Source organism: Equus caballus, chromosome 1 (genome assembly GCF_041296265.1).
Source record: "Equus caballus isolate H_3958 breed thoroughbred chromosome 1, TB-T2T, whole genome shotgun sequence".
Lineage (NCBI taxonomy): Eukaryota > Metazoa > Chordata > Mammalia > Perissodactyla > Equidae > Equus > Equus caballus.
The window spans coordinates 34,831,873-34,856,487 of NC_091684.1; the positions used below are offsets into that span (position 1 = coordinate 34,831,873).

General features: G+C 36.1%; 1 protein-coding gene across 2 annotated transcripts in view; it reads left to right on the forward strand.

Moving 5' to 3' along the window:
* The window catches only part of CYP2C92 (cytochrome P450 2C92), a 78,342-nt gene extending 57,220 nt beyond the window's left edge, over positions 1 to 21,122 (forward strand). The window contains exons 5-9 of one of the 2 annotated variants that reach the window (XM_070269453.1): positions 49 to 225; positions 12,671 to 12,812; positions 15,437 to 15,624; positions 19,683 to 19,824; positions 20,556 to 21,119. In XM_070269453.1, coding sequence (XP_070125554.1) covers positions 49 to 225; positions 12,671 to 12,812; positions 15,437 to 15,624; positions 19,683 to 19,824; positions 20,556 to 20,737 — 831 coding nt within the window. In that variant the 3' untranslated portion in view covers positions 20,738 to 21,119. 2 annotated transcript variants of the gene reach the window in all.
* The last annotated feature ends 3,493 nt before the right edge of the window (positions 21,123 to 24,615 follow it).

Here is a 24,615-nt window from a genome sequence, read left to right on the forward strand (position 1 = left end):
TCTCCATTAAATACCTTTTATTTAATAAGCTATTGTTTTCTCTTCTAGATCTGCAATGCTTTTCCTGCTCTCCTTGAGTATTTCCCAGGGAGTACTGACAAATTATTTAAAAATGTTGCTTATGTAAGAAGTTATATTTTGGAGAAAGTAAAGGAACACCAGGCATCTCTGGACATTAACAATCCTCGGGACTTTATTGATTGTTTCCTGATTAAAATGGAGCAGGTAAAATGTTAACTGCAGCTAAGTTATTTGAATATTTGTGTATTTTGTGGTTCATTAAATAGTTCTGTATTTACCAGGGATCTTTTGATGGTCAGGCAAGTAATGCTGACAAGCATTTTAAGTACCCATTGTATGCATGAATCTACTCTAAGCATTATGGAAGATATAAAATTAAACTGTTAGATTATTTTAGGAAGTATTGCCATAATAATATTAGATATTCCAATACTTGCATATGGGATAGTCTTCCGTTTATTTAGATATTCTTTATTTCATTTGGCTATGGTTTTTATTTTTCAGTGTATAAGCCTTTCACCTCCTTTTTTAAATAGATTATTAGTTATTCATGCTTTTTGATGCTGCTGTAAATGAAATTATTTCCTTAGTTTCATTTTGAGATGTTCATTACTGGTGTAGAGACACACTGATATTTGTGTTTAATTGCTGTTGAATAGAGACATAACTGATTTTTCCATAGGTCTTGTATTGTGCAATTGTGTTGAATTAATTTATTATCTCTAGTAATTTTTTGTGGATTCTGCAGGATTTTATATACAGAATCATGTTATCTGCAAATAGACATAGTTGTACTTCTTCCTATCCAAATTGGATGCCTTCTCTATCTTTTTTTTTTTTTTTTGCCTCGTGTCTGTCTAGATCTTCCAGTACAATTTTAAAAAAATAGTGTTTTCCAAACTTTATTGAGGTATAATTGACACATAAAAACTGTGTCATTTAAAGTATACAACATATTTTTTTGATATACATATGCTAGCGGCTGGGCTCAGCAGTTGGGTAGGGCTGCTGACTTGCTTCCCGGCATAGGCAGGCCATAGAGTGTATGATGTAAGAAAATCCTCCCCTGCTCTCTTTTGATTGACATTTGCGTGGAATATCTCTTTCCATTCCTTCAATTACAGCCTATACAAAATAGAGTTTAAGTCAAAAACTGTTACACGAGACAAAAAAAAGGTCATTATATAGTGGTAAAAGGATCAATTCATCCAGAGGATATAACAATTGTAAATATATATGCATCCAACATCAGAGCACAAATACATTAGCAGAACATTCTTCAGAGTGTTCTTGTTTGGCAGTTTTTGTCTTTCAGCACTTTCAAAGTATCATCTCACTCTCTCCTGGCCTGCACAGTTTCTGCTGAGAAATTTGCTGACAGTGTTTTGGGGACTCCACTGTATGTAATATGTCACTTTTTTCTTGCTGCTTTCCATATTCTCTCTTTGTCTTTGACTTGTGGCAATTTGATTATAATGTATCTTGGTGTGTAGCTCTTTGAATTCAATCTGTTTGGATTCTTTTGTACTTCATGAATTTGGATTTCCCTCCCCAGATTTGGACAGTTTTTAGTTATTATTTCTTGAGATAGTCTTTCTCTCTTTTTCTCTCTCTCTTCTCTTCCTGTGACTCTCATAATTTGTATATTGGTTTGCTCAATGGGAAATCTTAAGTAAGGATTTCTTCACTCTTTTTCATTCTTTCTCTCTTTTTTCTCCTCTAGCTGGATAATTTCAAGTAACCTGTATTCAGGTTCACTGATTTTTTTCTTCTGCTTGATCATATTTGCTTTTGAATGTCTCTAGTGAATTTTTCAGTTCAGTATTCTTCAGTTCTAGTATTTCTGTTTGTATTTTTTTACTGTTTATATCACCTTCTTTTTTTTGGTGAGGAAGATTGGCCCTGAGCTAACATCTGTTGCCAATTCTCCTCTTTTTGCTTGAGGAAGATTGTCACTGAGCTAACATCTGTGCCAATCTTCCTCCATTTTGCATGTGGGACGCTGCCACAGCATGGCTTGATGAGTGGTGTGTAGGTCCACACCCAGGATCCAAACCCATGAACCACAGGTCGCTGAAGCAGAGGATGTGGACTTAACCACTACGCCACTGGGCCAGCCTTGTGTCACTCTTTTTGAGCTTCTCTTTTCTTTATGATTTTCCTGATTTTATTTAAGTGTCTGTGTTCTCTTGTAACTCAATGAACTTCTTGAAGATGGTTATTTTTTATTTTTTTGTCAGGCAGTTCACAGATACCTGAAGGTTTCATTCAGGTTGGCTACTGGAGATTTATTTTCTTCCTTTGATTGTGTTGTGTTTATTGATTCTTCATGTTTCTTGTAGGTTTGCTTTGTTATCTGCACATTTGATGAAGCAGCAGTCTTTGCTATTCTTTATGGAATGATTTTGACTGGGAAAGACTTTCACTAGTGAGCAGTACTTGATATGAGGCAAGATAGAGACTGCCCCCATGAGACAATACTGTAAGGCTTGGGGAAAAGAGCTCTTCACCTCCTTTCCTCACTCCTAGAGGAAAAACCTCAGCTTTGTGGTTTTTTCAAAATACACAAGTAGTGCCACCTTCAGGAGGATCTCTGCCCCTTTTCTTTGTTGCTAGCTGTCTTATGAAACTGAGTCTACAGTTTGCTCAGTGCTTGGTATGAGGCAAGATAGAAACTGGCTTCATGGAAGGCACTCTGAAATGCTGGGATAAGGCTCCCTCTACTTCCCTCTTTGTGAAGGAAAAACCTCAGCTCTGCACCTATTTATTCCCAATCTCTCAGAGCAGTGCTGCCTGTAATGACTCACGCTTCCCTTTACTTTTCACCTAGTTGTTCCTAGGGACCAGTTTCTACAGGTTATTCAGTGCTCAGTTTGAGGCCACACAGAAACTTCCTCCTTCTGAGTGCACTGAATTGCTGACTTTAAGCTCCTCTTCACTTTCTTCCTTTCCTTGTGAAGGAAAACCCTCAGATCTTTGCCCCTTTCGCAATCTCTTGGAGTATTGCTGGCTGTAAAGGGCTATCCTTCTCCTTTGTTTTTTTCCAGCTGTCCCTGGGCACAGGGCTCTGCAGATGATTCAGTGCCTAGTATGAGATAAGATAAAAACTGCCCCTATGGAGGGTGCCTTGTAGGCCAGGAGGCCAGGCAGCCAGGCACACACTCCACTCACTTCTCCTCCTGTAGAGAAATCATAGACTGAGGATCTTCTCAGTGCTGAGCTAAGCTTATCTGGGAGAGGAACTGAGATGGGTAAAGCAAACTTGCTCTTACTGGTATAAATGTGAATACTCTCAGTATGTGCTCCTCTAGGGTGTTTCTACTTCTTTACTGGATTCCGAATTTCTCTTCAAGGTATTTTGGTAGCAAAATCATTGTTTTATCAGTGTTTCTGTGGAGGAGTGAGAGGTAGGTTTTCCTACTCTGCCATTTTGCTGACATCTCTGCCTTTCCAGGGCTATTGAACAGGAATGGTGAAAGTGGACATCATTGTTTTCCCTCTGATTTTGGGGATATCCTTTTAGTCTTTCACAACTGAGTATCATTTAGCTTTGGACTTTTCATAAGTTCACTTTATCAGGATAAGGAAGTTCTCTTCTATTTGTAGTTTTCTGAGTGTTTTTTTTACCATCATGTTAATTTCTGTCAAATGCTTTTTCTGTATCTATTGAAGTGAAAATGTTTTCTTTTCATCCGAACAATGTGTTGTATTACACTGATTGATTTTGTTATATTGAATCCCCTTTGCATTTCTGGAATAAATCCCACTTGGTCATGGTGTATAATTTTCAAATTAAAAAAATTATGGTGTAAAATACACAGAACATGAAACTCACTATTTTAACCATTTTTAAGTATGTAGTTTAGTGGTATTTAGTACATCCACATTGTTGTGCAACCATCACAACTATCTCCAGAATTCTTTCCATCTTGCAAAACTGAAACTCTGTACCCATTAAATAATAAGTCCTATTTCCTTTCTCCCTAGCCCTGGGAAATCATGATTCTGCTCTCTGTCTCTATGAATTAGACTACTCTATATACCTCATTTAAGTAGAATCATACAGTATTTGCCCTTTTGTAACTGGCTTATTTCGGTTAACATAATGTCCTGAAGATTCATTCATGTTGTAGCACTTGTTAGAATTTTCTTCATTTTGATAGCTGGATAATATTCCATTTCATTTATATACTATATTTCACTTATCCAATCAACTGTCAGTGGACACCTGGGCTGCATCCACCTTTTGTTTATTGTGAATAATTCTTATGGTTGTGCAAGTATCTCTTTGATATTCTGCTTTTAACTATTTTGGGTGTACATCTAGAAATGGAATTGCTGGGCTTTATAGTAATTCTATTTTTAATTTTGGGGGGAACAGCCATACTCTTTTTCAGTGACTACATCATTATATATCCCACCAACAGAGCACAAGTATTCCAATTTCTCCATATCCATGCCAATGCTTATTTTCTGTATGTTTTTTTTTTGATACTAGCTATGTAATGGGTGTGAGGTGTTATAATTGGGTTGCGTTTCCCTATTGATTATTGTTTCTGAGCACTTTTTCATGGGCTAATTTGTCATTTCTTCTTAGGAGAAATGTTTATTTAATTCTTTTGACTATTTTAAAATCAGATTTTTATGTGTGTGTAATCCTTTTAATGTGCTGTTGGATTTGATTTGTTAGTAATTTATTGAGAATTTTTGCATCTATATTCATAAAGGAGATTGGTCTTTTCTTGTGATGTCTTTGTCTGGCTTTTGTATCTTGGTAATGCTGGCCTCATGCAATGTGTTAGGAAGTATTCTTTTGTCCTCTGTATTTGGAGGTGGTTAAGGAGGAAAGGTTTTCATTGTTCTAAAAATATCTGGTAGAATTCACTAGTGAAGACATCTGGTCCTGGGCCTTTCTTTTTTGTCAGGTTTTTGATCACTGACTCAATGTCTTTACATGTCCAGAATTCAGAACTGGGATTCAATCCCATTGACCTTGTCCAGTGTTTTTTCCACTAAACTTCAAAGCCCAGTGTTCATAAAGTACTTTGGCAACTTCCCTAAAGCATGCCCGTGACACTAAATGGACTACAATTTGCTTTGGATATCCAGGGTCTTGTCGTTGTTCTAGGATTTTTTTCTATTTCTGTGAAAAATACCATTTGAATTTTTCTTTTAAAGCTTGGCACCTGAGCTAATATCTGTTGCCAATCTTTTTTTCCTTTTGTTCTTCTCCCCAAAGCCCCACAGTACATAGTTGTGTATTCTAGTTGTAGGTCCTTCTGGTTCTGCTATGTGGGGTGCCACCTCAGCATGACCTGATGAGCAGTGCCATGTCAGTGTCCAGGATCCAAACCGGCAACACCATGGGCCACCACAGCAGGGTGCCCGAACTTAAAAACTTGGCCAGGGGGCTGGCTCCACCATTGACATTTTGATACAGACTTCATTGAATCTGTAGATTTCTGGCATAGTTTGGACATTTTTAACAATATTAATTCTTTTGATCCATGAGCATGAGATATCTTTCCTTTTAATTGTGTCCTCTTCAATTTCTTCCATCAATGTTTTATAGTTTCTAGCATACAGATCTTTCACCTCCTTGGTTAAGTTTAAGTATTTTACTCTTTTTGATGCTATTCCTTGCAGTTCTGTCAGTTTTTGTCTTACGTATTTTGATGTTCTGATACACTTTCAAACAACACTATTCTACTTCATGATTAATGTATCTTATAATAACAAAACAATCCTAATTCTTCCCTACCATCCTTTGTATCATTGCTGTCACTTATTTCACTTCTATAAGCATTTATATTTATATATGATATATTTATAAGCATTACATAATCTAATACATCATTATTATTATTTTGAACAAAATTTTATGTTATATCAATTAAGGAAAATAAAACTTTTTATTTTATCTTTATTCCTTCTTTGTAGCTCTTTCTTTATGTAGATATGAGCTGTGACCTATGTTGTTTTTCTTCTCTCTAAATAACTTCTTTTTACATTTCTTGTAAGGCAGTTCTACTGTCAACAAATTCCTTCAAGTTTGTTTGTCTGAGAAAGTTTTCATTTCTCCTTCACTTTCAAAAGATAATTTTGTAGGGTTTGGAGTCTAGGTTGGTGTGTTTTTCTCTAACACTTTAAACATTTCACTCCACTCTCTTCTTCCTTGTATGTTTGTGAGGAGAAGTCAGATGTAATTCTTATCTTTGTTCCTCTATAGGTAAGGTGCTTTTTTCCTCTAGCTTCTTTCAAAACTTTTTCTATCTTTGATTTTTTTGTAGTTTGAAAATATATACCTAGGTGTAGGGTTTTGGGTTTTCTTGGGCGTTTATCCTGTTTAGTGTACTCTGAGCTTCATAGATCTATGGTTTGGTGTCTGAGATTAATTTTGGGGAAATTCTTCATCATTATTGTTTCAAATATTTCCTCTGTTTCTTTTTCTCTTTCTTCTATTTTTATTCCCGTCACATCTATGTTATATGTATTGTAGTTACCCCATAGTCTTTAGATATGTTTTTCTTTTAACTCTTTATTCTGTTTTTCAGTTTTAGAATTTTCTATTGAGATATCCCCAAGTTTGGAGGTTCATTCCTCAGCTGTGTCTGGTGTATGAATAAGCCCATCAAAACGTTCTTCATTTCTGTCACAGTATTTTTGATCTCTCACGTTTCCTTTTGGTTCCTTCATAGGATTTCCATCTCTCTGCTTACATTTCCCATCTGGTTCTTGAGTGTTTTCTACTTTATCCATTAAATCTCTGAGCATATTAATCATAGTTGTTTTAAATTGTGATCTGAAAATTCCAACATCTCTGCTATGCCTGGTTTGATGCTTTCTCTGTCAAATTGTGTTTTTACCTTTGGGAATGCTGGATTTTTTCTTGCTATCTGGATATGGTGTACCGAGTAAAAGGAACTCTTGTAAATAGGCATTTAGTAATATGGTGGTGAGATGTGGGGGGAAGGAAAGCACTTTATAGTCTTATGATTTGATTTCAGACTTTCACTGAGCCTATGCCTCTGGACTGTGAACTTCACAAGTGTTTCTTACCCTCCCTAGGTGGGAGAGGATAGCTAGAGTGGCTATTTCCCTTCTCCCACATGGAAGGCTAGAGTTGACTGGATTTAGTGTTCCTCTTTCCCTAAGTCAGTTTGACTCTGATAATATTCTAGCATGTTATGCTCTAGTCGACTAGATTGTCCTGAATCCAGGTCTTCTTAAGAAGAATAGAATGTTCTGGTATATTTAAAAATGGTACATTTTGCCCTCCTCCTGGTGGAAGTATGGTGGGATTTTTCTCAAATATTTACTGTGAGAACTTGCTTAAGCTCTTGGTGTAAATTTCATAAAATTGTGGGGACCCCTCTATGACTGGGTCACCTCATAGATTTTCTTTGAGAATTGTCCATACTGAGCCTTCAGTAATTTCTCCTTTACAATTCAGGTTTTCCTACCCTCACACCGGTTTTCATGGTGGTTTCCACTCATGAGTGTCTTCTCTAAGTTGTGGCTCCCTGTGTTCCCTGGTCCACTTCTCTAATTTTGGGGCTGTGATTTTCCCTTGTCCTCACCTTTCATATAGATGTTAGAAGAGTTCTTGATTCTGCATTCTGCTCAGCTTTATACTTGCTATTAGGCTGGAGTTGCAACTTCCAAACTCCACACATGCAGAACTGTCAGATGTATGTTTTATGTTTAAGTATCTTTGAATTTTCTCGTTTTTATTCTATTATTGATTTCCAGCCTTATTCCACTGTGGTCAGAGGAGATACTTTGTATCATTTTTCATCTTTTTCAGTTTAGTGAGACATGTGGTCTATCTTGGAGAAAGTTGTTATGTGCACTGGAGAAGAATATATATTCTGTTATTCATTAGCATTTTCTTTATATGCTCATTAGTATTGCTGATTCTAGTGTTTTTCAAGTCTTATATTTGCTCATTGATCTTTTGCCTAGAAGTGTGATCCATCATTGAAAGTAAGGTACTGAAGTCTCTCACTGTTATTGTGGAGCTCTCTATTTATTCCTTCAGTGTTTTCAATGTTTGCTTCATATATCTTGGCCTCTTTTGCTTGGTACATAAATGTGTATAATGTTATAGATTCTTGATTAATTCACTTTTTTATCCAGTATAAAATGTTCTCAATGGTTTTTTAAAAAATGTTTTTAAATAAAATCTATTCTTTCTTCTATTGGTATAGGCATTCCAACTCCCTTTGGCTATTCATTGCTTAAAAGATAAATTTCCCTCTTTCTTGTTCAACATATTTGTGTCTTTGGGTCTAAAGTGAGTCTCTTGCAGACAACATAACAGTTTTTTTTTATTGCTATATAATTGACATGTAACATTATATTCATTTCAGGTGTACAACTGATTCAATATATGTATATGTACATATTGTGAAACGATCACAGTAAGTTTTGTTAATGTCCATAATCACCCATAATTACAAATTTCTTTTCTTGTGATAAGAACATTTAAGGTTTAATCTCTTAGCAACTTTCAAATATACATACAGTATTACTAACTATAGTCATCATCTTGTACATTACATCCCCAGGACTTACTTGTTTTATGACTATAAGTTTGTACCTTTTGACCACTTTCACCCATTTTGTCCATTCCCCCAGCTCGCACCTCTGGCAACCAATGTATTCTCGGTATTTGTGAGTTCAGTTATTTATTTTTTGGTATGTTTTAGATTCCACAAATAAGTAAGACCATGTGGTATTTGTTTTTATCTGATTTATTTCACTTAGCCTATTGCCCTCATGTTCAGTCCATGTTGTTGCAAATGACAGGATGTGTCTCTTTTTCAAGGGTAAGTAATGTTCTATTATTTTTATATATACAGCTTTTAAAAATTTTATTTTTTAAATATCTATTTTTTAAATAGTGAATTTAAATCAATTAACAGTTAAGGTGGTTAGTCATATTGAAGGATTTCATTCCATTGTTATTTTTTGTTCTGATGCCTTTTGTCATTTTTGTTTCTCAATTACTCCAATATAGCCTTATTTTTTATTTGATCAATATTTTCAAGTGTATGTTTTTTTGTTCCCTCTTCAATTCTTTTTCTGTATATGTTTTAGTTAATTTTCTAGTACTTACAATGGAGATTACTGTTAGCATCCTAAATCTATAACAGTCTAGTTTAATTCCAAAGGAGCTTCAAATTACATAAGTTAACTCTGCTCCCATCCAAATTCACCCTCCCTTTATTTTGTTGTTGTCCAAAATTACATCTTTATATGTTGTGTGCCTAGTAAAATATATTTATAATGATTATTTTATGCATTCTTCTTTTAAATAACATGGAAAATAAAAAGACGGTTTCAAACTAGAATACAATAATATTAGCTTTTATGTTTACTTACATAGTTATCCTTGACAAGGATCTTTATTTGTTAATATGGCTTTGAGTTATCGTCCAGTTGGTTTCAACCTGAAAGCTGACTTTCTTTAGCATTTCCTGTGAGTCAGATCTGTTAATTAGGAACCCCTCATCTTTTGTTTATTTGGATAACGTCTTAATTTCCCCTTTATTATGGAGGGATAATAGTTTCAGATATAAAATTGCTGGTTGGGTTATTTTCTTTCAAGACTTTACATATACACATACACTGATTTCTGTCCTCTACAGTTTCTTAAAAAATCATCAATTTCTTCTACTGAGGATCCTTTTGTACATAATGAGTCACCTCTTTCTTGAAATTTTAAACATTCTCTCGTCTTTGTCTTTTGACAATTTGATTAAAATAAGCCTTTGCATGGGTGTTTTTGTGTTTATCCTTTGGAATTTATTCAGCTTCTTGCATATATAGATTCATGGCTTTCATTAAATTTTGGATGTTTTCAACCAGTCTTTCTCCAAATATACTTTTTTTGCTCCTTTTCCCTCTGTTCTTTGAGACTTCCATAAAGTAGATGTTGATACACTTGATGGAGTTGCATAGGTCCCTTAGGCTCTGTTCATTTTTCTTCCTTCCCTTTTATTTCTGATATTTCAACTGGGTAATTTCTGTTTTCTTGTCTCCAGGTTTTCTATTTCTTTTTTGGGCTTTCTCAATTCCACTGTTGAAAACCTCTGGGGATTTTTAAAAAATTTCAGGTATCGTATGTTTTAGCCCCAGAATTTCTATTTGATTCCTTTTTATAACGTCTTTCTCATTATTGATATTCCCTACTTGCTCATAAACTTTTCTGATTTTCTTTAGTTCTTTGTACATGATTTCCTTTGGCTCTTTGAGGGTATTTAAGACATTTATCTTTAAGTTTTTATCTAGTAAGTCTGATGTCTGAGTTTCTCCAGGAATCATCTATATCAACTTTTTTTTTAGCTGTTCATGGGCTATACTTACCTGTTTCTTTGTATCCCTTTTAATTTTTTTTGTTGCTGTTGAGTACAGAGCATTTAATATGTTGTAATGTGGTAACTCTGGAAATAAGATTTTTCTGCCTCCCAGCAGTTGCTGTTACTTGATGAAGACTGCATTCATCCATTTGTTTGGCAGCTTTTCCAAATTATTTTTGCCAAGACTATTTTTCTTTTCCTGTGTGATCACTTGACTCTCTGTTCTATTATCTCCATAGTCAGGTAGTGACCTTACAGATATTCTCTTAAATACCTTAATCTAAAAGGAAAAGAAAAGAAAAAGAAGTTGTTCTGTTTCTTTATCTCCTGAGTGAAAGCTGTTGTGGACGTTGCTTGAATGTGAGGAGACTGGAACACTGGCTATTCTCTGTGCCAGCCTCTCTGTGATCAAAACATGCAAGACTGATTGTTGAAGAATGTGGTCCCTATTGCTCACTCTGGAACATGCAAGTTGCATGAGGAACATGGTCCATACTCTCCAGAACTGTCTGACTTAGAACTAGGTTATGAGGAATGTTAGCCACTATGTGAGATGTCATATTTACCAGACACTTTTACTTAAGTACTCCACTGGATGCTTCAAGTGGATAACTAGTCTCTAGGGTGCCAAAATAGTTGCTAAGAAAGTTTTTGCATGGCCAATAGTTGTTTCAGTGGAGGGACTGGTTCCTGGAACATCCTCTATGTCATCTTTGTGCCAGTACTCCCAGAATGCCATCATAACAATACTGAGTATTTGGATCTATGACAAGGAAAGTCTTTTTGTTTATTTGGGTTTTCTTTAATTTCTTTCAATATTGTTTTATATAATTTGTTTCAACGTTGCTTTGTACAGCTTAATAATGATAGGCTATGTGCATGTAACCACTGTGTCTCCAAATACACTTCAAGAAATGGAAATACTAATATTATTTTATGAGTACACTGCTCTTCTTACTGAATTTAGTACTTGGAATACTTTTTAATTGACAATCTTAAAACACTATGTGAAGCCAATGTTACCAAAGGGGATAAGTCTTTGTCTAACAAGTGCAAACATTCAGAGAGTTTAGTCTGTCTTAATTGTGTTTATTACATAATATTAGACATGCCCCTCGACCCCTGGAGATTATAAATGCATCATAGAAATTAATGCAGCCTAGGGACATGTTTGCAAAAAACGTACTTTTTGTATGTTAATGATCCTTCTATTCAGTATTTAAAACTGCCCAGTTGTTGTTTTCTATTCTGTGTCACGTCGTCTCCTCAATTGTAAACCAGTGTTACTTTATCAGTTGCTGTCTCTCTCCCAACTTCCAATTTATGTGAGCTGTATTCAACTAGTGTGTCAGCCTTGAAATTTGCATTATCCCTACTATCTCTTTTTTCCCCTATGGAAACTCTGTATTCATGTTTGTAGTGTCTCTTCAATTTGTATATTCCTTTTCATTCCTGTATTTGTTTGCTAGACTAAGCTCCTATTTCGTTGCATATGGAATACTATAGTGATGACTCTATATTGTCTTTGTGAATCCATTCTCTTTGACTATGATTTGTTTCAGGTTAAGCTGCAATATTAGCTTTTGCACAATTTCACCTTCATAGTCTACAGACAATGTTGATTTCATATAAATTTTTAACAAAGAAGAGCATTATAAAATCTTGATTCAGCCTTATAACATCTTTCATGATATAACCCTATCTACCTGTTTTGACTCATTAAGATTGTGTTTGTCTACAAATAAGAGAAAAACTATTAACAATGGCTTTAACAAATAGTGGGTTTATTTACTTCACATACTAAGAATCTTGTGATATGTCAGTGTAGTGCAGTACAGTAACTTTGAAACACCAGGAGCCCTGAAACATCAGACCTTCCATTTTTCTTCACCTATACAGAGTATACAAGCTAACTTCATGATTCAACCCTCTTGTCCCAAGATGATGTCTCTTCTACCTCCTTCACATTTTTGTTTTGAATAAGAAGGAAAAATAGAGGAAGTGGCACCACAGCCTTCTCCTTACATTTCACTGGCAAAAACTATGCTGCATAGCTAACCAATCTATAAAAGAGGCTCACTTTAAGCAAGTGAGGGATAAACCAGTATAAAATGATGCTTAAGTCATCTGATCTACAGTCTCTTGCCATACCATACAATAGTTTATTCTAATGTTGCACGCTGCAGCTTATATGTTGGCTTAATTTTATAACAATGTGAGTTATTTGGATTAAGTGTAATTCTGGCAAATTAATTTGCCCAATAATTTTATCAAATCATTCGTAGGAAAAGCAAAATCAACAGTCGGAGTTTACTTTTGAAAACTTAAAAATCACTGTATCTGATTTGTTTGGAGCTGGGACAGAGACAACGAGCACCACCCTGAGATATGGACTTCTCCTCCTGCTGAAGCACCCAGAGGTCATAGGTATGACCAACACAATGAGCAGGGTGAATTTCAGAAAAGATGTTGGAAAGGCTCTGCAAGTATATTCTATCTTGTTCTCCCTAGCAAGCCTTCATTATTTAAATATCTATTCAACCAGCTTAATTTTTACAAATTTAGAGAACATAAAATAATGGGACATCTTCATATAATACAGGAGAATGACTGAGAGGAGTAAGAACAATGTGGGCAGTAGCAAAATCAATAAAGAAGTGTCTGGATTTCATGGGAGGTTATTTGTGGCAGGCACAGATAGCATGTATTGGCCTGGGACTGCATATTGGTTTTATTATAAAAGGCCTCTTTGAACAGTAGGTACTTTCTTGCAGAGAGCTTCTCATTCGGAAAATGCAGTTTCTAAAGCCAGGATAGAGAAATGGAAAGTGCCTATTGACGCATAAGTGGAAATCCTAGAGATTTCGTGAGACTTCCTGAGATAATTTCCATACTCTAGGAAGTGTTCTACAAACTTAGATTCACAAGAAATGTGTTGCTATTCAGTCTTAAGATGTGCATAAAGGAATTTTGTTATTCCGGAAGACTGCTCCCAGAAAAGTGGTGTTTGCCAAGCTAAGAATTTTACAGGGTCAATGATTTTATCTTTTACCAAAAATTTTGTGTTAGAAATTTATCTTTCAAGAGTTACGGTTATGAACAGCAATTTAGAAACATACATCATCTTGTCCTGTGTCAGGGTCCCAATGAAAAGACTATAACCTGTTACAAATGAGATTTAGCCTTTTAAAGTTGCACAGAAAGAGGTCAAGAAACAGCCGATAAATCCTCAACAAATTTCTGAAACAGAGAGAGCATATTGAGGGGTGAAAATGAACTCAGTAGAGAGGATGAAATTGTAACATGAATGTCAGAAGAGGAAGCTATATAGTGAGGACAAGTCATTTGTGTCCTTACATCCCTATAAGGTTTGGTATTTGGAAGTACCAAGTGTCAAAGAAGATAGAAGGAGAAGGGTCCCCTGCCTGGGACCCTTCAACATGCCCTTTTATCAGGTAACTGTTTTTCCCCAACAGGATGAGGAAGGATTACTCTCCAGAGAAAATGAACCTAAGAGGCCCTACACTCAGGGACACTGGGCAGTGACAGGGAAAGGGTGAGTTGTAGGGCTGAAGAGAAAGGTTAAGTAAGAATCTATTTCTTGAGCTCTGAGAGTCTTAGCTCCTTTTTCCATCCTGCTTTCTGAAATTTAGAAGCCAGATTAATTGTGAACAGTTCTGGAGAAAAAACCCTCCATGTTTTGCGACTCAGGTAGAAAATTCTCTTGACAATAGCAGAGTGAAGGAAATGAAAACATCCACCCAAGACACAGGGTCATAAAATTTCAGAACACCACTAATAAAATCACCAAAACTTTCAGAGAGATTTTTCAGGTGATAAGTAAGGAGAGGATTCAGAAGAGTATCAGAATTCTTGAGAGCAACTATCAAATTGTGTATTAATAAACAGAGGGTATTTTCAGACCTATATGTTTGACAAAATTTTTACACCCTCTTTCCCCTTTCTCATCCAAATGTCTGAAGTCAAGTCAGAAGATGTCATGGGCTCAAGGAATCAGGAGAACTCATCAAGGAGAATCAAATTGTCAGGGAGGTTGGTAGACACCAGGCCTAGAAAATACCCATTTCAAAATGGATTTGGTGGATAAAGTAGGTGTGAGGGGAGACACCAAGAACAAAAGAGAAGCAGTGAATTATCTGAAATGTCCTAACAATAGAGAAGTCATTATTAAGAGTTGGAAACACCTACCTCAGTATTTGGGAATAATTCTAAATTGAGATATAGACAATTAACAATTGAACTAGAAACATGGTTAAGTCCAAGAAAGTACCCAAAATGAAACATAATCATAGTTGTTTTACCAGGGAACATTGTTTATATAGTCAGAATGATACCAAAATAAATATTCTAACAGTCAAAAATTGAGGTCTAAATATATAGGGGAAGTAGAACAAGGGGACTTGTGTGTGTGTGTGTGGGTGTATTTTGTATGAGGCAGGGATGGAGATGTAAATTCTCACCTCTCATACCAGGAAGTCAAATATTGTCTAAAAAGAGGTAAGTAAGAAATAGAAACCGAGAGTCATTATTTAGAAATAGAACATAAATTTAAGAAAGTGCTAGGATGTTCAAAGTGGTAGCATTTGGCAACTTGGAGAAAGAGAGCACCACTGCAAGTTATACACACACACATACACAAAGGTACATAGATTATAATTTAACTTTTCAATGCATATATTATTTTGGTATAAATTAATATTTGCTTTTGTTTTTCTTTATGCAAGGACTGTAATTTCTTGACAATTATGTTTCATTTATATTTTGAAACATTTCATCTTTTCTGTTTGTATTATCATGTATGCTGATATATAGGTATTTATAGATGGATCTTAAACCTAGCTTGTGGGAGAGTTCTATCTATCTATATTATAGCAATTATCTCTCTATGTCTAGGTGTATTCCTGGGTGTATAACTGATGTTTATAATGATTTTGGGACACTTTCCTAATGCTTCATGTATCCTTGAATTGACATGAAAATGTGGTATGCATTTTTCTCTTTTTCCATCAGTCTTCTTTGTGTTTTATCAGCTAAAGTCCAGGAAGAGATTGATCGTGTGATTGGCAGACACCGGAGCCCGTGCATGCAGGACAAGAGCCACATGCCCTATACAGATGCTGTGGTGCATGAGATCCAGAGATACATTGACCTCCTCCCTACCAATGTGCCCCATGCAGTGACTCGTGACGTTAAATTCAGAAACTACTTTATCCCTAAGGTAACATTTGTTTCTCTTATACTGACCCTAGTGGTCTTGAAGTTCCAATTTTCACAGTATGGGTCCAGTCCTCTATGAATACGAGATGAGAGAAGTACAAAAGTCAACTGTGTGGCAGCATTATGGATTTTGATTTGCTTCACGTCTAGACTATATGCTATATAGTGGGTTTTGAGAGCTGGCAGTGTTAAGTCTTCCAAATGTGTTCTTCTTTAACTTTGTTTGGCTAATCTTAGCTGTCTACGTTTCCAAATGAATGTTAGTAAGAGTTTGTTAATTTACCAAAACACTCTGCTGAAATTTTTATCAAGGTGACATTTGGTCAATTTGGAAAAACTTAACGTCATGACACATTGAATCTTTTAATTAATGGGCATGTTATATGCTCCCAATTTTGGAGGGCTTTCTTTAATTTTCTCAATAATTTTTTCAATGCATTTGTTTTCAAATCTTTGGTTTTTCCTAGATACTTAATATTATTGTTGTAAATTTTTAAAGTGGCTTTTCCAATTCTTTGATATATGGAAATATAATCCATTTTATTATTTTGTTGACCTTGTATGTAGCAAACTTGCTAAATTTAAAATCATTGCTAATAATTTGTCTCTAGACTAATTTGCAATTTCTATATACATCATTCTGTTACCTGAGTTAATATTCCTGTTTCATCCTTGTTTCACTTCTGATCTGTAGGAGATCGGAGGTTTAACGTCTTGCTATTGATAACGATGTTTTATGTACACTTTGGTAGATATTCTTATTCAGATTAGGAAGTTTACCCTCTTATCTTTTATGATTTTTTGGTCATGAATGTGTATATAATTTTTTCATGTTGACTCTCTGCATCTATTAGTATGATTGTATGCATTGGCCTCATTTTTCCCACTAAATAGTCATATTATCAGTATACACACACAGCTGGATTTAATTTGCTATATTTTGTTCGGAACTTCTGCATTTATATTCATAAGAGATTTTTGGCCTGCAGTTTTCCTTCATCATAATTTTCTTGTCACATTTCTGGTGTCAAGGTAATGCTGGCCTTATAAAGTAGGTGAGAAATGTTCTCTAACATGGATTTATTTTTATTGTCTCATCCTCTTCTGCTGGCCACTTAGTTGTGTTCTTAAAATGCTTAATAACTTTTAGTTAGGTGCTAATTATTATGTATGAAAAAATGCAGTTTCAGATGATGTTTTTATCTTCTTCCAGAAAGGGTTTATCCCTCTCCTACTAGGCAGTCAGAATGATGGAACATTCTTGTTTTGATTAAAATTTGGACATTGACACAGACTTAAAATCAACTGTAGGTATCAGCTTACCTCTCTGAGATTCTCCCAACTATGGAATCTTGAGACAAATTTTTGTCTCAGCAGATTTACAATTTCTGTATATATTCAGACTTTTTAGTTGATATACTACAAGCTACTCCAGTTCACTTGAAACCAGGACATATTACTATTATGTTTAAAAAATAATATTACAAAATTTGTTTTTGTTGAAGAAAGAAAGCAATGGCTTTGCTAAGGCTGCAAATACTAATGCCAATCTTTGGAGAAGACAGAATTGATGACTTTACCAAGAGGTGTTGAAACTTACCTCAATGATTATAGATTTGGTACAAGGGTTAGGATTTCAAGCCCACTCATTTTTTTCAACAAAGAACACAATGAGGAGAAGACTTTTCTTTTTTAATATTGGGGTCTAAGGGAAATACTTAATCAAACTTATTTTTCCTTGTATTTCTAAGTAAAAGGGAAATAATGGAGTAGATATGAGAATGAGATTGCCTATCTTTTCTATCCATTACATCAGATTTGGAAATGAGCATTCCATCCTGTATAGGGCATCCCAGTAGAAAAATATGCAACATTGCGTGGCTGATTCTACCTTCTTATGAATCAGATAAGTGATTTCTTCTATCGTAGGCTGGGACCATTGAGCTAGGTGGAAATAATGGTCTAAAACAAGTTTTGATAAACCTTTTATATAAAGAGCCAGAGTGTAAATATTTTAGACCTCATGGGCCTTGAAGTGTCTGATGCAGCATTAAAATCTGCCATTGTAGCATGGAAGCAGTCATAGAGCATATGTAAACAAATGAGAAAGGCTATATCTCAATATTTATTGAAACTGAAATTTAAATTTCACGTAATTTTAGTGTCACAAAATTTTATTCTTCCTTGATCTTTTCAATTTAAAATGTTTAGCTCGTGCACTGTATAAAAACAGGTAGTAGGCTGGATTTCCACAGGGGTTATTTTTTGTTGATGTCTGTTATAAAACAATCAGTCTAATAGAACACTTTGCAATGATGTCAGGTTTATTCGCACTTTTTTTTGCCTTATCTAAAGAATATTTGCCTGCACAGGATCCCAAAGATTTACTCTTATTTTTTTCTAAAGCTTTACAGTTTTAGCACTTATATTTAGATCATTGATCCATTCAGGTAAATTTTACTTATGGTGCAGAGTAATGGTCATGCCTCCTTTTATTTCTTTGTGAATATCCAATTGTTCAAGTGATTTAATAAAAATATATTGGCTTTTGTATCTTTCTTTTTTGCTTTTATATCTTAAGGAAAGAAATTCCTATATTGTTAAAAAATATACAACCAAATAATTTTAAAAATAAAGTTTTAGACCTTCTATATGATAAATTTAATGGGTGTAATTTCACCCCAACATGTCATTAAAATTTTTTTAATCTAAAAACATTAAAACATGTGCATATATATGTAGTATATAAATTTGTATACGTGTCTACTTTTATATCCATGTATCTATTTATCTGTCAACACCTTAATACTTCAGTCAGTATATTTCAATAGGAATAATTTTTGTATACAGATTAATAATAGCATTCACACTCAAGAGTTATCATTGATACAATAATATTATCTAATGTACAGCTTTTATTTAAATTTTATCAACTTTCCTAGAATATCCTTTATAGCTTTCTCTTTCTTTGCAATTCAGTATCCAGCCAAGGAACAAGCACATAATTTGGTTTTCTTTTCTTTTTGTCTCCTATTATCAGTTCCCCTTGCTAGGTTTTCTTTCAGTATATTTAACTTTGTGAAGAGCCAAGGCCATGAGTCATGTAAAATATTCCTCAGGCTGGTTTTGTGTGATATTTTTTTACATTTTGATTTTGGCAGGAGAACTACACAAGTGTGCTTTGTATGTCCCACTGAAGGTCATTGGTGAGGCGGGGGTCACATAATGTCACTTATCCCATTATTGGTTGTGCTATGTTTCTCACACAATAAAGTGGTATCTGGCAGATCTCTCCAAGGCAGAAGTTCTGTTTTTGCATTTAATTAATCAAAATCTATGGCATACTAATTTAGGATTATTGAATATCATGCTTTCCATTCATTCACCCAACAGTTTTAACATTAATTGATAAAACTTGCCTCAATTGATGATCCTAAGCTGAACTATTACAAAATGATTGTTCTAATTTTATCATCGTTTCTGTGTTTCTAAGCTAGGATTAATCTGTAATGGAGTCTACTTCATATTTTTAAATTAAGACAAACAAGCTGCTTGGCAATGATATGCACTAATAGTTGTTACTGTACTTATTGTTATTACCTCAGAAGAGATTATTTTTAATTAGATCAGATGTCTGTTTACAAAAGCCCTATGAACAGATAACTCCAGGTGTTTCAAGCTCCAACAGACACTTCCACTTTAAACCATAATCCACATATGAGAGTAGTGAAAAATGAAAAGATAAAATAAAGAGCTGATGGGACATACACTAGTGTCCACACGTGGTGATAAACAGAATGGATTCAGAAGGTCTGGTACCATAGGATCCATATACTCAGTATTTCAAATGCTATTGGAGTTCACTTTAGCAACATCACTGCCATTAAACTTAAACTTATCCTTGTTTACTCCTTGTTCTGTCTGGCTCAAAATGCCACTATGTTTCTTTAGACTTAGGATTCCTCTTCTATAGATCATAAGATTGCACTAAATTATTTACATATATTCCAGCTCCGTGACTTTTTGATAACTCTATTTATCTTTATCTGTTCTTTCCAGGGCACAACCATATTAATATCACTGACTTCTGTGCTGCACGATGACAGAGAATTCCCCAATCCAGAAGTATTTGACCCTGGTCACTTCCTGGATGAGAGTGGCAACTTTAAGAAGAGCGACTACTTCATGGCTTTCTCAGCAGGTAATGAAACTTTATTTCCTTTGGTACTTCAAAAGACAGGATAGCTTTATGTGATCAGTTGTAACTTACATAGTACCCACCCTGGGGTTGGTGGAATTGCACTTTGTTCACAGTTAGGAGTACTAATCTCAATGCTTATGCACTTTCCCTCTTCATGATATATCCTCATTATTGGGCCACATCATGGGAGCTTTGAAGAGTTGACCCAGTTCTTCCAAATTCAGAAAAGAAATTTGAGCTAGGTACTGAAAAAATATGAGAAGTGTAGCTTAGCCAAAATTAGGAGTGTGACATAAAAATTGAAACTTCATTGTGTGTTGGAGATTAATGAAGAGTAGGTATAGTTAAAGCAGGGAACAGAGGATGTGAAGAATGGAAAGAAAGATCATGGAACGTATGACTAGGAACAGAAAGTGCAACCAATGTGTGCGTGTTTCTGGGAAAGCTTGATGGCAACTTGAAATATCAAAAGAGCAGTTATAATGTAAGAATACTTAATGAAATGGTTGGAATAGTACTGATGCTCAATAAATACTTGTTGAAAAAAGGATATCTGTTAAAATAAAATATTAGTTGTATAGCATGTGTGCCCATTATTTGTCCATCTGTTTATCCAGCCATCCTGCCTTCCATACATCCATTCAACCATTTATCAAATAGTTACTGCATATGCTCTTTATGATAGCCAGAACACAGTGTTCAAGGAGTATCTACTCTATGTTTATTTTCAGGAAAACGGGTGTGTGCAGGAGAGGGCCTGGCCCGCATGGAGCTGTTTTTATTCCTGACCACCATTTTACAAAAATTTAACTTGAAATCTGTGGTTGATCCAAAGGACATTGACACCACACCTGTTGCAAATGGATTTGCTTCTGTGCCACCTTCTTATCAGCTTTACTTCATTCCTGTGTGAGACTGTCTGAACACCTGACTTTTCCTATGATGATGTCTGCAACTCCCTCTCATTTGGGACATGGTCCACCTCCTTTCTTCGTCACCTTCTTCCTGGGAATACCTTCGCTGACCTCTTCTCTCCTCATCATCCTATTCTCCCAAGATCCAGGAATATCCAATCTCCATTAAAGGAGAATTTCCTGAGTTTCACTGCATATACTCCATACTCTATCTGCTATTCTCTATACTCTGCAACGTTTGTTTTGGCCATCATATATGCTAATACCTATCTAATATTGAGTAGTGCTATGTCATCAATATGAAATAAAGCAAGATGATTAGTGTATACCAATGCAAAGCCATTTCTCCTCTGCATTTTCTAAATAAAATATATAATTTGATGATTCAGTTTTCAGACTTTCCTTCCTATGTGCAAATACAGTAAGAAATGAAAGAAAATAATCTTAAGAGGTCATGGTGGTCCTGATGATGATAAGCACAGAGAAGGACAAAGTAAGAGCAGAAATGGTCTACTGGCTGCACATCACCTAGAGTTGCTTGAGTTTGGATTTTAAAATGAGAGAAATTGTGTTCAGGAGCACCATCATCCTTTAGGGAAATATTGAGATCAGCAATAGAGAGGAACTAAATCCAAAGTAAACAACAGAAAATTACATATAAAAATCAGAGCTGAAATCAATGAACTTGTAAACAGGAAATCAATAGAAAAAAATCAATGAAGCCAAAGCAGTTTTTTGTGAAAAGTTCAAAGGAATTGATAAAACCATACTTAGGCTACCCCTCCCAAAAGAGAGAAGACACAAATTACTAATGTCAGAATTAAAAGAGGGTTCATCACTTTCATACTATGTATATTAAAAGCATAAAAAAGAATATTATAAACAAGTCTTTGTCCACAAATTTGATAACTTAGATGAAATGGGCCAATTCTTTAAGTACTCAATCTGTAAAAACTTACACAATAAGGGGTAACATAAGCAACATAGCATAGTATAAAGCTCTAGACTCTCCTTCTCCCAGTGGATACACTGATTCACAACACGCATGAATCAATTCCCTTTGTAAAAAGTCCAGAAACTAGTTGAAAAATTGCTGTACCCTGAGTGAATGTGAATCCAGCCACATGAAAGCCACAAATAAATGCAGATACTTACTCTTACCATAAATACCAACCCTAGCAAAATCCTGTATAATTGGTCAGGAACCCTGTAGCTCCCAGCCTCTCCCTGAGGAGCAAAGGAGTTGTAATGCACATCTGGCATTCAAAACTGTTTTGGGATGCATGAGGAACTGGCTTCTGTCTTGCTTGCTTGGAACACTGACAGGACTCAACATACTCTAGCTAGCTGGTGGCTGCTAAAACAGAAAAAGGAGGCTGGACTAACATGCAGGTTTGAGAGAACTACAGAATCTTTGGCTGGGCTGATTGGTGAAGATTTCCTGCTGGACAAGATAAGTCAGTGAAGACTAAGAGAGATGGCTATTTTGTCTAATGTGCAGACAGCAACATGGAGAATAAAGAAAAATGAAGATACAGGAGATATATGATTTACCTGAAAGATAATTCAAAATAACAGTCATAAAGATCACTGAGTTCAGGAAAACAATAAGTAAACAAAGTAGGAATTTCAACAAAAAGATAGACAATGCAAAAATAGCTAACGGAAATCATAGAGCTGAAGAATACAATAACTGAACTGAAAAAGTCATTGGAGTGTTCAACAGCAGACTATATCAAGCAGAAGAGAGGGTCATTCAACCAAAATTCAGGTCACTGTATATTATTCAATTAGAGGAGCAAAAAGAAAAAGAAGGAAAAAGGATAGAAAGCTTAGGGAACTTACAGAACACCATCAAGTGGACCGATATATGCCTTATAGAAGTCTTAGAAGGGGAAGCAAGAAAGAGAAAGCTTATTCAAAGTAACAATGGCAGAAAACTTCCCAAAGCAGGGAGGAGGTAGACATACAGACCCAGAAAGTATAAAGAGCCTCAGATAGTTAAAAAATCAAAGAAATCCACACTGAGACACACTGTAATCAAATTATCAAAAGTCAATGACAGTGAGAGAAAGCAGCACGAGAAAGCAACTTATCACATACAAGAGAACTCCCACAAGACTGTCAGCAGATTTTTAAGCAGAAATCTTGCAGGAAAGAAGAAAATGGGATGATGTACTCAATGTTATGAAAGAAAAAAAACACAAAACACCAAGAATCTATACACAGCAAAACTATCCTTCAAAAATGAAGGAGAGAGAGGGTGTCAAGATGGTGGCATAGGCGGACTCTGAACTCGCCTCTTCTCATGAACACAACCAGGTTAAAACTATTTTTGGAACAATTACCCTAAGAGAGAGCTGAAAACTGCATGAAAAGGAATCCCCACAACAAGGAATAGTCCTGACTGAGGCAGAAGAAGCATAAGTTTCTCTATGGAGAGAAAAATGACAACGTCACAAGCCATAGAGTTTCATGGCTGGCCAGCTGGGGTCAATCTAAGATATGCAGCCTTCCTTGGAGGAGTAGGGGACCTGCGCAGGAGAGTGTTGCTGCTATAAGCATCCTTCAGACTCAGCACAACTGAGATGAGTGTCATAATATCTGGCTTTACTGGCTATTAACTACAACAAGGAATACCCCTAGAAAAGTTATTGGACATAAGTGGGAAAAAGCCAGCTCTTAAAGGAGCCATGCACAAATTCACACATTTCAGAAAGCAACATAAAATCACCATAAAGGAAGGTACACAGCCCTTTGGTAAAAAGAGACTCACCTGGTAGGTTCTGGGTGCATCTTGGTGAGAGGTGAGACCTCTCCAAGAACACAGCCCTAGTGCAGGTGTGCTGACACAGACACTGGCAGACACCATTGGAGTACTTCCCTGGTCTCTTAGTTTTGCTTGGGGTCTGCCCTCCCCACTAGAGCAACAATTTAACCCAGCTCAACCAGGGCAGACAGCCAGCCCCAGGGACTGACCTCACCGAATAGCAAGCACTGGGGCAACTTCTGTTCTGCATAGACTGGGTACCTGGGTCCTCTGCAGGGAGGTGAGTGGGCCTGCCTCTGTGTGGTAGGGTTTGTGTGAGGAGTGGGTGGAGAGTGTGAGGAATCAATGGAAATTGTGGGGCCACTGCAGTGGGACAACTGGGTATGCTCCAGGGGACTGGACATGTGCATGGGCCAGGGCTGTGTTGATGGTCCATGTGGACCTGTGGGCTGTGGGGCTTATCAGTGGCAGAAGACTTGTGCTCCTCAAATGACTACTTAGGGGATGGCACCACCTTCCAAAGCCTGAAACAATTGGGTACTCCTGTGCCTAGGGGCAGCCTCACTCAGCTGCAATCTTGAGAGAGCTGACAACTGCCTTGTAGACCTGAGGCTTAGAGCAATTGTAAGCCCCTGAGCCTTACAACCAGCCATGCTAGGAGCTTACTCACTTAACAGAAAAAGTGCAACAAGAATGTGCTATTAGACCTTGCATCCAACTGTGCTGGGGCTCCCCAAACCCAATAAAGTGGCTGAAGGGTCTATAGCAGCCACACACAGCTGAGCACTACAACCAGCTGATCAGGGGGACAGCCTAGATTCCCTGGGCATCTGCAGCAAGAGCAACCCTGCCACAACAGAAAGACACACATCATAGCCCACACAGGAGTGACTCCTGGAACATTTGGAACTGGTCATGAGAGGGAGATACACTGCTGGGGTTCAAAGAGTGTCTCCTACATAAGGCCAGTTCTCCCAGATCAAGAGACATAGCTGACCCACATAATACATAGATATAAGTACAGAGAAAGAGGCAAAGTGAAGAGGCAAAGGAATACATCCAAGCAAGGGAACAAGACAAAACCCCAGAAAAAGAACTAAATGAAAC